Consider the following 19,086-nt stretch of genomic DNA (forward strand, 5'->3'; position numbering starts at 1 on the left):
CAGGACTCAAGCTGTTTTCAGGAGATCTAGACTGCAGGTGAGTTTCAACATCTGTATCTGCACGTTTTAACTGTGATGTTTGTTAGCATGTTACTGTGGCTACTGGCCCTGATCATTTAAATTCTACTGATCTTATTAATTTATCATGTCCAAAGAATTATTGATATTACATGATGGTAATGATGATGATGATGATGACTTGGCTTCTGATTCTAGTGTTGTCTCCGGACGTCTTCACACACCAGAATGTTTTCCTTCCTGATCGTCGCTGTGCTCTGCACCAGCTGCCTGGCTGGTAAGGTTTCAACCCATCTTCAGTCTTTTCATGCCAATTCCATACTTTTTACATAAACATCTCTGTAGCTTCTAATAAGATCTTTGTATATTAACAGTTAAGTCAAGTTGAATCAAAGAGCAGTAGCTTCCTCTTGTCCATCACTTAATATCGTTGTTTTACTTCTCCAGCTCCCATGATGCCCTACTCCTACTCTCCTTCTGTTGGAGGAGGTTCTGGCACTTCTTTCTCCACAGAAGGAGCAAACGGAACGATCACAGCGATCAGACTCTGGGAGGCTAGTAACGCTTACATCACTGGGTCAGTCTGTCTTCCCTCTTGTCCACATGTGTTAAGGACTGTAAATACATTATTAAGGGGGTGAAGGGGTCAAAAAAGAGGGAGTGTTATGTATTTTGTGTTTGAGCTGAAGGGAGGGTGGTCAGAGCAGGCATGTGTCATTTATTCATTTTTCTGCGTTAGATTTATATCTTATTGCAGCTTGACCAGAGCCTGCCACTGACAGTGGTAAGAACTGCTCAGTTATAGCTCTAGATCAAAAGCACAGCAGCTGTAGCATTTGATTAACAAACTATTCTATGTTCCATATATTGTCTGTGTGCAATTTGGGGCATATTGTGAAAATTATTTAATAACAAGTTTGAATCAGTTATGCACCCTACATTTCTACGATTATATAAGTTGTACGAATTTAATGGTGTTGTATTATTATTGATAGTTAGAAGGGTGTTGCAGTTTTCTCTTCTTAGTCAAAGGGAGGGTCGATTGAATTATTTTTTTTCAAATGCTGGAGACGGTCTTGCTCTTTTGAAAAGTGAACCATACAGTATGGTTCAGCCTCCTTTTACCCAATAACCTGCTCTTTAAACATTTGCTCTATTATCTACTCGTTGTCGTACGAGGATCCAGTTACATTATGACTGTGCATCATTTGTTTCTACCTGATCATGTCCTCTTATGTATATAATCAGTGTGTTCCCTCTCTCTTGTGTCTCACCTTGCAGTATCCAGGTGCGCAACGGTGCCATTTGGAGTGCAGTATTTGGTCGCGTACTCGGCTCTGCACAAGAGCTGATCCTCTTTGATGGAGAGACCATTGTTCAGGTCAGAGAGTCACCGATACTAAAATATTAGTTTAGTCTGAACAGAGATAAGACAACCTCGGGAAAGAAACTTTAAATATATATATATATTATTCTGTAAAATTGAATTATTTTGATAAGACAATGTCATGCAATATTTTTTGACATTCATAGATATTTTAATTTATTTGTATTCATACACATTTTTTCATGATACTGGTCCACGGAATATTACTAGGATAAGCATTTATTACATATTGGATATATTTTATAATTTTTATATTACACAATATCCATTTATGATTATGTACTATATTTAATTATTTTACTCATCAAGGTCTAACCACATGTACCAACTGTGTTAATGAGCTCTCACTGTCATGTTTCAGGTCTCTGGAAAATACCACAGCAACTATGTCTATCAGATGTATGTTGTGACCTCCAGAGGGCGCTTTCTGGTCGCCGGCCAGCCAGTATATGTAATTACCTTCTATCCTTTATGTTTGTTGGATTTATCGATACAAATACTCATGGTCATGTGTTAACTTTTAACTTTTGATGCTTTGTTACAGAACTCCTTCAACTTCTACCCAGTGGACCCGAAAGCGGTGCTCATACTGCTCAGTGGCCGCTTCAATAGTGCAGGGATTACTTCATTGGGTGCTCACTGGGACGTCGTCATGGATAAAAACCAAACCATCTATGAATGAACAGCAATTAATCATCCAATACTAATTAATATTCATTGTGGGAGAAGTCAACCTATCTTTTCATGAAGAAATGATTTAGTATATCATGATACATGCATTGAAGGAAACAAAGCAGAGATGTCTTGTACTGAATACCAAATGTATGTTGAGAAATGCTAACTGTACAAGATATTGCACAAATGACTGTGATTATTATTTCTATGGGTTTTTAGTGGTGAGAGAAATGTTTTGTCCAAACTATATTAAATGATGTGGCACGCAACATACTCTTGTATTTTATGTAAGATACTTTTATGCTATTGTGACCTAAGTGCTATTATCCAAAAATGAATAGAAAAACAAGATGAAGAAAACTTGTTGTTTGGTTCCACGTAATGGTGAAGAAAAAAATCGAAGAGAAATATTTTCAGAAAGTAATTTAGAAAAAGCCGAATCTGGTCGTCTGTAACACAAAGTATATCCTCAATGTCTCCTTCTTATTTATGTGTCTGTTTCTTGTTTTATTCCCACACTCGGGACAAAATTCACTTAGATTTACATGAAATAAAGTCACTGGTAGCATTATTGAAGACAGCTGACTGCTCATTCATGTGTGTGACACTACAGTACATGCAACCTCAAGCATACAACAGCAAACATGCTGAAAATATTCAGTCATTGTATTATTTAGCTCAGAGTCCACTGCTATTTTGACTACCCTATGTCCTCAATGAGCTAAACGTCACTGTTTCATTACATAGTCCACAAAAGCTTGATGATAACTTACAAAGGGCCCCTAAAGCATTTAAAAATAATCAACTCATCTATATAGGCTAATATGTACTGAGTCCTTCTACTTCAGAATTACATTGTAGTACTACAGAGAAATGTTACTGATCACATTGCTGATTCAGATTTGACTCACAAAATATGACAATTAAAATATATTCATTGTTCTTCATTGAACTATCCAGCATTATATTAACATTGAAAGCTCCATCATGAATAGAAATGAAATTAATATAATTCTTTATTAAATTGACTCAATGATATTGTGCTCATTGTGCTCTCTTTCACTCTTCACTTGAAGAAAAAGTTTGAACGCAGGATTGTACTGCGTGGTATTCACAGTTGTATTATGAATACTTCATAGGTTTACTGAAGAAAAAATGTTTTGAGTACTTTTCTACCGCTGCCAATACCAACATTCCCATTTAGAGAAATAGTGGAAAGTAAATTAGTCTGGGGGCCTCGAATCTCCGAAGTCACGGTTACCCACGGCCAGACACTTCATGGAGGTAGGTGTAGGCTGATAGTTGTTTGTTCTAACATAACCCCTGCAGTGATGAAGTAGAGCAATGATTAACAGTAATTAGCCGACGAATTTTGCTGGCGGAAATTCTATTCGTGTCAGAAAGGTATTGAGTCATCAGTCATGAGGTAAAAACACACCCAAGATGCTGCTAAGTAAGTAGGTCAGAGATTCCTTGTTAGTTAGAGTGAGTGATTGTATGAAGGCTTCTTCAAAGAACACTCCATGCTGCCAGCAATTTAGTTCTTGAGCAGAAACTGATGATTAACGTATTTTTCCCCCCAGAAAACAACTGAAATTGATTCCACTGACTGTCCCACCATGTGTGGGACAACATAGTGGTTGTTCATATTTGTAGAATATGAACTCCGAAGATCATCATTCCCTAAAAACAATACAGAGGACATAAACTCGGTGTCCAGATTGAAGACAGTATATGCTTGTGCACAGTGCAATCACTTTTTTGCACTGATCCTAGATAACACTGCACATGTGCTTGTGTCGCCCCCTGGTGGCGTCACTCCTACAACTGCTGGGCTTTCACCTCGCTTTAAAAGGTAAAGAAAGGTGAAAGATAAAACTAAAAACAAGCAAAGACGAATGATCACACAGGTGTTTTTCCACTGACGTAAGTGAATTGTAACATCTATAGAGAGTGAGGAGAATAGTTCTCACATTGGTTCTTGCTCTGAAATACAGACAGAGTACTTTAAGGTTCACGCTTCAAACCCTCATTTATTACAGCGGGTAAATATTTGAAATCATGAAACAGAGATAGATGTGGGACATTATGTCACGTCCGACGGGCAGATCTGAGACTCGAGCGCAGACACAGACATGAGGTGAAGTTGAAAAATAAGGTTTTTACTTAAAAGAAAGACTGATTATTTCTCCACTTCTCGTTCACTTATCAGGGTTTCTCTTTTGCTGCCACTTTTTCCAGTTTAGCTGAAACAGTTTTTTTCAGGATTTTCATTTGAAAGAAGGATTCAAAGAAAGGTGACTGGTGTTCTAGTCACTGTGTCTTGTCATGCCTCCTCTCTCCAGTAGATGCCCTCATTGAGCTTCTAAATGTATTGTAAACTTGCATGCACAGCTGTTTAGTTGCGCTTCATAATATAGAGATAAAACCTTAGCAAGCATGTGGATGTCAAACAAAAGCAAGTCAAAGTTACAACATCACTTCAAGTGGAATTTAGTGTAATTCCAATAGTAATCTACGATTTAATAAAGTATATTATATATATTTTATATATAATTCGTATTTCATAATTATTGTTTGCATATCCTTATAAATCAGCATTGCAATTTAATATCTTTGAAAACTTGGAATGTTTGATTCTATGTGCTGATGAAGAATGCTTAGTAACATGCTCTTGAACTGACTGACCCTTTGGTTGGTCCAACATTTTGCTTTGAAATTGTGTTAATTTACCATGTTTATGAATGAAAGTCATGTTCTCCTTCCTCAGAACATTATTTTTTATTTTTAAGTCATGCTTCAATCAATTGAAATGGCCTCATGTCCTTTTCATATTGTCCTCATACTGGATTGGTTGTTGCAAACCACTATGAATTTTTTTTTTTAAATCAAGGGATACACAGTGAAATACTTCTTAAACTCTTTTGAACTATCCTTACCTTAGAAAGACCTGTATATCCTAAAGTTACATCTCATGCGGTGAAACTATTGTTTTTGCAACCTACCACTGTCACGAAATGTTTTTGTGTGGTATTGCTAAGAAAATCATCAAGCATTATAAACTGTATATATGTATGTATGTAAGTTCTGAATCCTGCAGTATACATTCTCATTTACAAACAGGGGTGGTAGTATTTACAGTATACAGTACTACATTGTGCTGGGAAAGATGGCGAACTGAAACTTGAGCATAAATGGCCCATGTTGATCTTTGCCATGCAAGAGGACTTCTAGATCAGCAATGGTGTGGCCATACTGACAAGCTGCATACTATACCTGTCATAAACCTTTAAGAGTCCCTTGAACCAGAGCGCTACCGGGAGCAGTAGCCCACATTGCAACACCAGAAAGACATGTTAAACATGTAGCAACAAATCCTGCATACCCAAATACGTCTGTATTCATTTGCATGTCATGGAGGAGCATTTACAATCTGCCTTCCTCCTCAGCCTTGCATCTCATCCTAAAGGCATTGGCCTTTAATACAGGAATGAGCTGTCCAAATAGACCAATGTCTTATGGTTTCCTGGAATGGTAACATGTATAGAGGTCTGATTGGTTGTTTTTTATGGTATTTAGATGGAATGAATACCTATAGTGACATGTCAAATAAATACATTTTTACTAATACCTGACATAACACATTTCAAATGGTACAGATGGTACCCAAATGTGGCCAAGGCCAGTTAAAAGATTCCGCCTTAATATGTCTCTTCTAAAACCTCTCCAACTTTGCTCTGCTTCACTCTATAAGCATCAGTCTGTGCACAGGTTATGATCAGCTGTTGTGATATGGTTTGCTAGAGGTTTTGTGCTGCAACTGCATCTTTCCAAAGGGATATTCACTGTAAAAGTGTGCAGCTTTGTCAGGCAGCAAATTCGATTTTTCATTTATAGGACAGTAATACCTTCAACCTCAAACAGATTTTGATGAATTAACTTTTTGAGCAATGTTATTTTACAAATTTGAACTACTCGCAGTATATAGAGGGTGGGGGATTTTTTTTTAACCATGGAATTTTCCACACAAAGAAACCAGTGATGGAAATGATTCATGTACATGAATTAAAATAGGTCACGATTTTCACATGTTTACATTTGCATTGTTGATAACAATAATAATAAACGTAATTTGTATCAGACATAAAGCACATATAACCCTACTCACCAAAAGAAAAAAACAATCCAATTTCTTTCAACATAATTATTATACACATTTTTGTAATGTATTTTGGCTACTTCTGCATTGAGACAGGCACAAATAGGAATTTTTTTTTACTTCATGTGACAGAATTATACATCTACCTCAACTTCATAACAATGTTCATCGATGCAACATTGCAGCCATTTATCTATAGGACGACCAATCTGGTTTCATGGCAGGCTGCACAGCTGCAGCAAATGGATCGGGAGCGTAAGGCTGGCCTTGGCTAATTCTGGTCTGAAGGGCAGAGGTGACGGTTGTTCAGTTTGATGATAGTCCGGGTGGGTGGGTTTGGCAGGCCACTAGAGACAGGTATTCTGTCATTCTGACAAAGGTAAAAACAATATCTACATTTCAATAGGCAACAGTATACAGTCAAAATTATGAGCTCAGAGGTGATGAAGGTGATGATGAGTACTATTGGTCTTATCTAATGCTGTGACTGCTCCCGGATACAGATAAGGTCCTCCATACATTTGTAATAAAACACTGAAAATGAGAAGTGCAATGAGTTTTCAACCGCAACTTATCCGGATATTCATATTGGCATTTTGCACTTAAGCCACTAACTGCCACCAAACTATGTGAGGAACATATCTACCAGACCAAAAGTTCACAGCCAAGTTAGCTGCTCTATGATGCTAACATCATGATGCTCACAGCTCCCATTCTAACATGCTGATATTTAGCAGGTTATGTTTATCATGCACACTATTTTAAGTTCGTTAGCATGCTAACATATTGTATTTAGCATTGAATGCAAAGCCAAGCTGAGGCTAATGGGAATACCATTAACAACAAATTAACATTTTAACCTGGCCTCCCGAACAAAAGTTAAGGGATCACGAAAGTTACAATTCATCTAACAGTCAAACATTTTACACCGAACCACAAATGTCAACCTCATGATGGACAGTCGAAGAAAAGTCAGGTGATCACGGAAGTCATTAGGATTGATTGACTCGGGACCGTGAATGTTTGTAAAAATTTGATGTCAATCCAGCAAAGAGAAGAGGTATGTCAGTGGTGGACTGACCAACAAACCAACACAGAGCCATGCTGCAAGCGTGACTAACAATAAAGAGTTACAAAAGGCATCTTGGTAAATTTAGTCCATTGTTAAGATTGAATATTAATCGTCATCACAATAATAAATACAATAATATGTAGTATAATAAATATAATAATTATATTTATTATAATAAATATAATTATGTTTATTATTGTGATATAGTTTGTCATGGAATCCTCAATCAACGTTGAGCCCTCTCATTTTCTGTTTTGGCTTGAACAGGTTTCAGTTGAATTCTAGAATGGAATAAACAGCGGATGCGGTAAGAAACTACGCACATTTCCTTAAACTCTCCTTTCATCTTGCACCGACTCAAATTTCCCTTTTTTCAAGACCCTTGTTTCAGAGGAAGTCCCATCTTAGCAAGAAGTGCTCACTTGTGGTCTTTCTTAACCGCCGTCTCCCACAATGCAAAGGTAGCCTACAGTAGAAACACACACACACACACGTACATACACAGAGTGCAAAAGCAGTGCTGTATCCGGTCCAAACCAGTTTTTGTGAGCTTTGAGATTTGACTTGCAGTTGCAGACAAAAAAAGCATGCACAATGAGCTTCAGCTACATGCACAACCAGCATAACCCTCAAGCTGATACACTTTCCCCTGTAACCTTTGTCTGACCTCTTTTGTGGCCATGCTCTCTGAATTGATTGACAATTGTTCAGTCCTGTTTTATCATCATTTAGACATGTACACTGTTGACTTGCATGCATTGTACACCCGCACATAAACAGATGAGAATAACTTATGTATAAGTACACATTTATAAAGAGATCAAATCTACACACACACAGGAAGATACGCACAACCAGAACCTACGCTCATGCATACTCTACGTGAGTTTTAGCAGCAATAACCCCCTCATGGACTTTTGGACAGTTGGAAATCAATTCCCCCACGGGGTTCAACTTGTGCTCATGTCACTTGACCACTGCACTGTGTCATTTTAGCTTCATGCAAACTCAAGAAACACAAAGTAAATATGGATACATGAATGATAAAATACGATTAAAGCACAACCGAAAAAAATACTAATTTAGGGCGACGATTTTGGAAATATGGTCGTTGTCATTCCAATCAATTTCAGTGAATTTCACTTTTCCAATTTAAGATAAGTTAGTCTGTCTTTACAGCAAACTATGATTTGATATGGTTCTAACACAGCTGATATGATTATGGTATGATGTCTTTGTTGAGACAAAGATGTATAACAGGTCTTTCCTTTGTGGAAATTCAGCCTTTAAAGTTTCCCTGTGGAGTTTTCTTTCAAACAAAAGTTATGTGTTCACTGTTCACAGGAACACGGAACGTGTTGTCCTTCCTCATAAAACATTTGCAGAGCTGTTCATTCGATTTCAAATCATGAATTGTTACTATTCATGTTACTTGCCAGCTATCTTCTGAACTGCCTTTGAAGGCATATTGCAAAACTTTTTTGTGCGTTAACTGTTAGCTGGCAGCGAAAAGTGTGAAACCGACAGCGTGAATGTGTATATAGCTGTGCAGGGATGACATATGTTTGTAGTCTATCCCCGGAAGTACCGTAAGCATTGACAGAAAGCTAATGGAATTTCTCCATTGGATTTTGGATTAAATCATATTAAAACATATTTCCAGGCTTTGGGACTCATTCCTACAGCAAATGCATCGTCCAAATGCTCACACGAAAAAAAAAGAAGAGAAAAACATTCCACCGTGGTCGTACTGATTGAGGTTACTATCTTCAACTTTGGGCTTTTAAGATAAAATAATTTGGTCAGTCTCTACAATGACCAGAATCAAACAAGTAACAACGTAATGGAGTGCATTGCACCACATGGACCATTTCATTTCAATAAGTTGTCAGTGTAAAAGGAAAAATGTTCACTGTCATAAAATGTTGATAGTTATGTTGTAAATAGGTTTGATATTGTTCAAGCCAACTGTGTCTGCGAAATGTTTATGGTAACAAAATGGTCTTTGTGGCAAAAGCACATATGGACATATGAAGCATCTTAAATTGCTATCTAACTACACAATGGCCTCAATCTTTGCATTGATCTACTAGTGATAGTCACCCTGGATATTGGATTTCTCCAAAGTCAACATACCGTTTCAATTTACTCATACACAACTGTTGCAGAGTGTTGCAGGGGTACACATTACACTTGCAACTCTAGACCACAGAGTGGAAAGGCTTGCATCTGCAACAAATCATCAATCGCCAAATGCATTTACATTCCAGGCTCAGAAACGTTTGCAGGAGAAAATAAGACCAGCCTGTGGAGCGATGCTTGTTTGAGTACGTGCCTGCACGCCTCATTACTGTGTTTGTGTCCAGTAAGTGTGTGTGTGTACTGATCCTAGAGAAATGAGCATGCTGGCTTGTGGAGGATTTTCCCATGTATGGTTGGAAGCATTCAGGGAAAGAGAGGATTTACAAGAATTGGAGAAGAGTTAATGCAACAATGGCTCTGCCACAACTGCCACAACCAACTGCCAAGAAAATGACGAAGGCGTGTTGTGTGTGTGTGTGTGTGTGTGTGAGCATGTCTACTGTATACACGCATCCTTTCCCAGAGTCCCACGGCCTCTGGGATAAGGTCCAAACAATATCTAATGGTGAGTCCACATTCATATAGAAACCTCTTCTTTGACACACTAGTTTGCATTTACAGTGAAAGGAATCTGCCACAGTTATTAACAGGACCATTACCTTGTTCCCCAATCATGTTGTAGCACTATCGTGCCTCAACAAGAGAACTCAAAAGATTCAAAAATATTTGAGCTGTACTCATACAAGCCGTTATGTCTGAATATTTGTGCAGTTTGCATAAAACTATGGTGATATAAATTGTTTGTATTTTTTCAACAAAGAATCTTAACTAAAATGAGAAAAGGATGCCTTGCACAGCCATGTTAACTCATGGGTCAAGACTCGAAATAGAAAGGTAAAATTACAGTCACGCGTATGTGTGCGTGTCTACGTTGCACAGCAGGAAATTGCATTGACCAGAGAGCCAGGGACCGGACCAATCAACGTCCTGGAACGAGATACTGGCAGCTACATTGGTTTAGGTGTGTACGAGACAACGTGGAGAAGCTACTGCTTGGTGGCTCCAAAAGAGGTTAGCGTAGATGCTACAATAGCATCAGTTATATCAGAACAGGAAAGTATTTCTTCATTAAAGAAAGCTTACTGCTAACTGCTTATTGAGTGCTGCTGCTGCATGCTCTACTCACAGCAGAGCAGCCTCCTGGCAGTGGGTAGGACAAGGTTCTGAATCTTTTTACTGGCACTTTGGATTCAATTCAATAGACAAGTCAAAACACACATGTACGATGATCGTACTGTTGACAAGCCCTCGGGGCCGCTCTGGTTCTTAATTCTCCAGACTGAGGGCAGACTAACGCTGCAGCATTTTGCATTTAAACTTCTTTTATCAAAATTTTGTGTTGATTGTTATCTTTTTATTCTTGTGTGGATCTTATTCTTGCTTGCTTTGATAACAGGAAATACTGCAAACCATGCAGGTGGTGCTATCTTGAGTGGGAACCAGAAGAGAGACTTCTGCTGTCATGGAAAGCAGTGGGCTGGCTTTCGAAAGACAGAAGATGAAAGACGCAAGAAACTACACCCTTTTCTCGTGTGAACATTTCATCCACCCATGCACGCTGGTGTCAAAACTGCTATTAACATGTCATTTAAAAATCCCACAGTCTTCCTAACACAGAGCATTGGACAGACTTAAGCTGAGGACAAAAGAGGAACTCAAAACCTAACCGCCAATTTATGAAATACACAAGAAATAAAACAATCTCAGCAATGTTCTTTTCACTGACCTGAATGGGTCATCGGGTAACAGTGTTGCGTTCTTCTACATATGTATACACATGTGCACATGTGTAGGGCTGACACGTATGCATGCATCAGGTGTGCATATTTGAGTGTGGGCACATGCATGTCGGCTGGTGTTTGCACATATGCATTTATATATATATATATATATATATATATATATATATATATATATATATATATACTGTCTTTTTAAGTGTGTTTATCTGTGCGCCTGCGTGTTTGCTTATCGGTCTTGTCTTGTGTGTCAGACCGCACATCGTCTCCAATTGATCTCTTCCATCCTACTTCTCTTGTGTAAGAGCATCATGACTAATTGTTGACCCCAGAGTGTCCCTATTGTACTCTCCTGACCTGATATTTGAACATGAGCAAACCTGTGTTTGAGCACTGCAGCCATTATCATTTCTTAATTTAGCAAAATGCAGACCTGTCGTTGTTATGAAAGTATCTTTGAAGAATATGCTGTATATACTTTTGCTGTATATATCTCTCGACTTAATAGAAGACCATTTTTACAGAGAAGACTGTAGAAAGCTTTGGTCGTAAAACTGAAGATATTTGGAAGAAACACCCTCAAAGCAGCTCTCACAATAGGATTACTGCTTCAACAGCTCAGCATGTTCGGATGAACTGGCCCATTGAGTTTATTTTTGTTTTGTTTTAATGACCACAGATAGACAACTCTGTGATTCTGTTTGTGCATTAGCGTACAGAGATAATAGCCAACACTAGAAACTGATCAAGTCTGAATGGCTTGTGTTGAATATTGATCATTTATTAATGTTCAACACTGCTGTTGAGGTTTGCTGCTTTGATTAAATCTTGATTTGAGGGCTTGAGCCTTTGAATCATTCCGATATAGTGGAGACTGTTAAGATAAAGGACTCAAAGGATAGATTACACCAGTGTTTATGTAGCCACTCGCGTCATTGCCTGCAGTCAGATCCCCCCCTGTGGAAAAAAAGCCAACAAAATAAACTCAGACAACCACATATATAAATATATATATACAGCATGAACATGAACAGCAGTTCTCTGCTACTGAATGAAGCCAACAGTCCCCGTCAATATTCATCATCAACATTCCTCATGTTGCATAATACCAGAAACTTCCAAATCTAGTTACAGAGTGCTCTGAGTATGTCTTTGATGCAGACCACAGCTGTTGCACTATTTACATTTCCTCTGGAGAACTGACATTTTAGAATGGCTAAACAAACCGTTAACAACTTCCCTTTTTGTATTGTTCAAGAGAAACCTGAGACACAGGCAGTTACAAAAACAAAAGAAAGGACAAAAAGAGAAAGTGAGAGAGAGAGAGAGAAATGAATGTGATGTGATGCAGTGGTGAAAAGTATCCAGATATTTTAAGTAAAAGTCAATATCACAGTGTAAAATACTGCAATTACATGTCTTGCATTCAAATTGATATTTAAAGGTATAGTTTGACATTTGGGGAAACACGTATATTTGCTTTCTTGTCAACAGTAAGATGAGACGATCAATACCCCTCTCCTGTCTATATAAATATGAAGGTCCAGCCAACAGCCAGTTAGCCTGGATTCAGCAGAAGACGTCTAGCATGGCTCAGTCCGAGGTAAGCACCCACATATTTTAGCTCACAATTTAACAAAGTAAAGCACTCATTATTCATCACATTATATATTATTTGAATGTTTTTAATGATGCATTTACATGAAGGGAGCATTTTAATGTTCTGTTAAATGTATCTGATTAAGGTGGAACAAGTTTTAACTACTCCACTGTAAAACAATGCATTGTATCTTATATGCTTATTAAAGGTCTTTAAGAATCTGACTCTGGAAAGGAGTCAGTTGCTCAAGCAGTAGGTGAATATAGCGGTGTTTAAAAGTGCAATATTTTGACTGAAATGTAATGGAGTTGCAGCTACGCAAGGAAAATACAACTATGGTTCCTTAGAATTGACTTACATGTTAATGTAATGAGTTTACTTTTCACCTCTGATGAGATGGGAAGAGATACATGGTATCTGGAAAGACTGAGAGACAGGAAGGCACAATGAAAAGACAACCGAACTGACAGACAAACAGGCAGGCTTTAAACTTTCTGACAAGCCACTTCATTCAGTCACTGAGCCACTTGACGCAGTAACTCCATAAACTTGAGCCAGATTTAAGGACAGAGACCCTGAGCAAGACAAGTTAATGTGTCACCAACTTTGGCTTCCAGGCTCCATTGTGAAATCTGCATGTGAATAGGTGCAGGTCATGTAAAGCTGTGAAGGGAGAAAGGGAGGGTTTAAGGTCAATGGGGCTTATCTCAGCAATTGATCCACTGGTTTAAAATGCTGCCGATGGTTCAGAGTGGACAGGCCGCTTCAGCATTGAGCCACCAAACATTCTACTCCCTCCTTCTCCTTACAGTTTACCCTCATCTTCAATCAGCCATGGGAGTTGCCTACAGCGTCGGAGAGTAAGTAAAAGGAATCAAGCGAACTGTAAACTTTGCTATGCTGGGCCCTGAATATGGTGGTGTTGTCTGGAGTTTAATCAGACAGTACTTTGGATTGCTTGTTTCAATACATTTGAACCAGATATGGGAGTTTCGAATTGCAGACCATTTAATTACGTGAAGATTTAAAATCATGCATTGGATATAAACTTTTTTTTACAGTCATAGTGATTAGTGTGCTTGGTGTTGTATTTATTAATGCATGTGCAAAGGAAGCAAGGGGGAGGTTCTTTTTAGCCATTTCATGGTAAAGGAGGTTGCTGCAGTGCAGATTGACACTCTATTGAGTTGGAGATTTTGTGTGAGTGAGTGACAGGACGAGAGATAAGTAGATGAAGAGAAAGAAAGAGACTTGATTGAGGTTAAACATCCAGAGAGTCAAAGTAGGTTCAAACTATAAATTGTTGGATACTATAACTGCTTTTTTCCAATGGTAAATGGACTTTCAGGATTCCAGCCACGAATTGCCCAGAAGAGGCTCTCTTTTGGAAAACCATAGAAGGTGGCAGAATCCAACATAAATAACTCCAAAAAAGGGCTTCCTGATTTTCACTTGTGTCCTCATATATCCTCAGCACAGAATGATTAATACTCAAAGCATTCAAAGCATGCTCCACTTTCCTGCTGATCATGTCCAGGCACGACCTAAACCACAATAGGGCATTGTGAGTGATGCATTTACTCAACTTCCAATTTCTTTTTTCTCTCATGGGTAATAGAGGTTGGGCCAACTGCCATAAATGCTTTAAAGTGGCAGCAACACAACACGCGTATTTCAAGTCAAAGATGTATTTACTGTACTGCAGCTAAAATGAAACACACAGTGATTCTGCTTCAGTTCAATCATTTTCTGATGACATTATGTCATATAACTGCATGGTGATGTTTGATGATAGCAGCCCTTTGCTTTTCAAACACAAAATCCGTTACAATATATGATGATTATCTATTAGTAAAAATGTTCTCCTCATGCTTCTACAGGGTCGACCACCTCTACACCTTCTTCGTACAGTGGTCACCAAAGATCTACAATAAGGGCAACAAGAAGCACCGCCAGCCCCGCTACCTCATCAGAGAGAGACATCAGAACTGCTATCTGCTAGTGGAGAAGAACAAGGTGGCTGTGATCAACAGGCTCCTCAGTAACCCTGTCAACCCCACTAAAAACTGGGAGGTAAGGTTTGCACAAACACACACAGAGACACACACACACACACATGCACGATCAAGGATGAAAACAAAAGCCCACTGTGGCTCTGTGAACGTCAATAAACACAGTGTAAACATTTACTGAACATTTGCAAGCATCATCAACCCCGACTTACAGTAACTGAGGCACCAGAGTGCTTGGCAGTTCTCCAAGAGGTTGTGGGAAATCCCACAGTCTCCATATATGGACATCCTATCTGTAGCTCCCTCCCATTATCCCAGAGCAGCCTTCACTTTCCTGTTACAGAGAAATGGAACTGTTCCATATCAGAGCTAACCAATGAGAAGCCCCTCCACTTAGGTTTCAAACCAATAGCATTCAGAGACAAAAGTGAAACTAACCCAGAGGGGCATAAAACCTATACATGCTGCCAGTTTCGTGTAACAGACATGTGGTAGCCGATGCAGAGTGCAGAGCTTGACAGAGAAATCAGAAACTATGAAGCTGCTGCCAGAAAATGTCAAGGTGCTTTATTTTGCCAGTGACTGCGTGGAGCCGTATGTTGAGGTAGGCCTGCTGTTATCTTTTTAGGAGGTGTTGTGCATTCGTGGGGTAAAATATACTTTACTTTGGGGGTAAGAAATGTTAGTCATCATCCATCCCTCCTAGCCAGCTTGTCATCCAACAATCCAGTAATGAATTCACCTGTGATGAAGCTGTGATAACCAGCATCCTTCAAATTCCATGTGTGCCCTGTCTAAATGAGTTATTCAACCACAAGTTGCTGTACCTAATGTAGAGGAAATTTTCATTTCGGAGCATCTCTTGTCCTCCACCAGATTATCACAGTAAAGGACTCCAAGTGGCGTCGGAGTCTGTGTAGCTCGAGGGATTATGAAACAAAAGAGCCAGAGTACCAGGAGGAGGTCGAAGAAGCTCTCCCTGTCTTGAACAAACACAGCCAGCTGCTGGATGACCGACACCTGGAGCGAGTAAGTGTGCACGTATGCACACTCACACACACACACACACACACACACACACATACACACTGCTTTTTATCTTTTGATAGAAGTCTTAAATTGTATGCCTTCTACGTTGTGTAAATTCTTCGCATTTATTATTGTATCGAGTTTTGAAATTCCAGTATGTGACAACACCAATACTAATATAACAACAATATATAAAATGTATACCTTTCAGTCAGACATCTTTTGATTAACATCTCCTTTTCCCATCAGATTGCTGCCCACATGCCAGCAAAGACCCAGGGCTATCCATGGCAACTAGTCTACAGCATGGCCGTTCACGGGAGCAGCCTGAAGACTCTGTACAGGAATATGGCTGGCCTAGACAGCCCTGTGCTGCTGGTCATCAAAGACATGCACAAAAAGGTTTGCATCTTTATCTGAACTCTCCAAGGCGTTTCTGTAAACAAATGTAGTCAAACTGATTGACAGTGATGAATAGTATATCTGTGGGTACTCTTTAAATAACCCAATGTCTTGGTCTTTCATCAGGTGTTTGGGGCTTTTTCTTCTGATCCATTCAAAGTCAGTAAATACTGCTACGGTACAGGAGAAACCTTCCTGTTCACCTTCAACCCTGACTTCCAGGTATGGGGGGGGGGGGGGGGGGGGGGTTCTTATTGATGCAAAAATAATATCTACCAGCAAGTCTGAGAACTGATGTATTTATATTACAAGTCAAGTTTGCAATCAACTGAAAGCGTTTTTTTTCTGAGGAACTAAACACAATCTCAGGAAAGAGGATTAAAAAAAAACATTTTTTGTGTTCTAAGAAAATGTTGAAACTTGTACACTGGGTTTGATTTAGGGCTGTCACAATATCAGATTTCCCCTACACCATTATCATGGCCAAAATAATTAATGATAATGATGTTACTGCGATATCTAGCGAAAATTTGAGAAAAGTATATGATGCTGAGTGTTGTTGTTATTTAACAAAAGTGTGAATAAAGAGGGCATGGGTTATTATCACAATATCATTATATGTGTATTATAAACAAGATATCAATATTTCAATTTTATGTTGTGGTCAATTCCGGTATATCGGCATAGTTTGAGTGCAAGTGTCTTATGTCTTTCATTTGGCATTTTCCCAGGCATACAGGTGGAGCGGTGAGAACTCCTACTTTGTGTGTGGAAATCTGGAATCTCTGCAAATTGGTGGAGGAGGGTAAGTTATGTGGTTATTTATTTCCCCTAAAATATAGACATGCTCACCCAAGGTAAAGGCAGCAGTTAAGTCTAACATTGTCATGAAGAAATAAAAAGTGAGACAATAATGTAATTACTTTATCTGGTATCTGAGAGCATAACACATTTACAACTTTCAAAAGATTTGATATTGAAGTACTTTTTTTTCTTTTTCTTTGTCTGTAGGGGCGGATTTGGCCTGTGGCTGGATGCTGATCTGTACCGTGGCTCAAGCTTCTCCTGTCCCACATTCCAAAACAAGTCTCTCTCCACACAAGAGGACTTCAGTGTACTCGACCTCGAAGTCTGGACTGTGCAGAACTGAGGGGGTAACATCTGAACAGACGAGCTAAAGTAGAACCTACTATCCTGTCTGGAGTTACAAAACGTCAAGACTTCAAGAGCAGCAGCTGCTATCATCTGTGCACCTGGTCCAGATAAACCCACATCCAGTAGCAGAATCCTGCTCTAGCAGTTCTTGGGTTGGACTTTCCGTTCATGCTGGTTTGATCTGTGCCTATGAAAGACAAGTGATCAAATGAAAGGGTCAGGGTCCTGCTGCATTAAACTACTGGCTATCCATCAGTAGCACTGTGCTAAGACCAGTTAATAACGAGTCTGATGCTTTCAGCCCTCCATACCAACTATTTGTTGTGGAGAGCATTATAATACAAAGTTCACAGGAACACTGTTGAATAAAAAGATTGTAACTACTGTAAGCACACAAAATGTTTTTTTTACAGTATTTATCTCTGTGTGTAAGTGTGCACGATAGGGATGAAACATACTTGGCACATAAAGGGCATTAAGGTTAAATACTTATTTTATGGTAAAAACACTGTAACATTGTCGGACCCACAATGACCTATCTCTAATTGTGCTTGTTTTTCGAACATGAGGTCTGGTTTTAATTTTCTCCATTTGAAAACTACTGCAGCAGATGAAGACCTTACCACTCAGGTTGCAAAACAGAAGTGTAGAGTTGCACTGTAAACAATGTATGATATTTTATGTGTGTGGTTTGTGGAGGAAGAGACCTCAACTGTTAACTGTCACTTCTATTTTTGGAAAGTGATCGAGACACGTGCCTGCCTATTTGCACAAATAGGAAATATTAAGGAAGTTACTTTTACCATCTATATCCATCTAAATGTATGTTTAAGAAAATCTTAACAGGAAAGCAAAGCCAATGTTATTGTTGTTTGTTTCACTTTTTGTTTGGTTGTGTGTATATCAGTGTCTGCCAGGCGGTGCTGGCACTGCCAATGCTGTTTTGTGGAAACACATTAGAATGTTGTCTTTCCTGGTGAAAGACAATATTTTCAGAGCAATCATATTTTATTGTGAATAAACCATTAAAACAACATCTCCTTTTCTACTGAGTAAGCTGTTTTTTTCATGCTACAAATAACAAAATAGAAGTAGACTCATGTTCGAATATGATATTTGTGTGACCTTGTACACCAGCTAATACTATATGCTACTGTATTTTTCTATAATATTGCATATAGCTACACAAACAGGTATATGATAGAATAAATGGAATAAAACACAAAATACATTCGCCCATTGAATATTCACTCAAAAAGAGGAAACAATAGAGTAGAACAGAAAAATTACAATAAAGTAAACTGGCAGACTCCCAGACAATAGGCCACTGTACCTTTAGGAACTTCAGGCAGCTGAAAAATGCTTCCCCATACATCAGTTACTACCTGTTTAATGACTTGTACACATACTTTAGAACCAAACAACCTCAATAAAGATATCGAGACAAAGAAAATCAGAAAAAAGAGGAGGTGGTGCACCCATAACATCATGCACTGAGTTAGAGGCAGAGTATACTCTGGACAGGCTGCCAGTCTAGATACAGGCATGAATGGGTTACTAAATTAGCCAACGGCCACCCGTGCACTGGCCCTGAGCTCAACACACTGCAAATTAAAAAAACAAAAAGCAAATAGGCACAAGCAAATTAGGAAAAATCGGCATAATACATGTATATACATTATCAAAACAAAAATGT

At 38.7% G+C, this 19,086-nt stretch overlaps 2 protein-coding genes across 2 annotated transcripts; both read left to right on the forward strand.

Annotated features, from left to right (window-relative positions):
• Positions 1 to 246: 246 nt before the first annotated feature.
• Positions 247 to 2,087, forward strand: LOC306782097 (zymogen granule membrane protein 16-like; the record flags this gene model as incomplete). Its single annotated transcript, XM_079275289.1, has 5 exons — positions 247 to 295; positions 466 to 595; positions 1,300 to 1,399; positions 1,767 to 1,850; positions 1,950 to 2,087. 5 exons carry the CDS (start codon positions 247 to 249, stop codon positions 2,085 to 2,087), a joined length of 501 nt encoding a protein of 166 aa, XP_079131415.1.
• An 11,539-nt stretch (positions 2,088 to 13,626) lies between these two features.
• Positions 13,627 to 18,303, forward strand: ncoa7a (nuclear receptor coactivator 7a; the record flags this gene model as incomplete). Its single annotated transcript, XM_079275290.1, has 7 exons — positions 13,627 to 13,652; positions 14,673 to 14,865; positions 15,681 to 15,833; positions 16,083 to 16,235; positions 16,362 to 16,457; positions 16,967 to 17,040; positions 17,247 to 18,303. 7 exons carry the CDS (start codon positions 13,627 to 13,629, stop codon positions 17,383 to 17,385), a joined length of 834 nt encoding a protein of 277 aa, XP_079131416.1. The 3' UTR covers positions 17,386 to 18,303.
• Between the last annotated feature and the right edge of the window lie 783 nt (positions 18,304 to 19,086).

Source organism: Melanostigma gelatinosum (genome assembly GCF_949748355.1).
Source record: "Melanostigma gelatinosum genome assembly, chromosome: 9".
NCBI lineage: Eukaryota > Metazoa > Chordata > Actinopteri > Perciformes > Zoarcidae > Melanostigma > Melanostigma gelatinosum.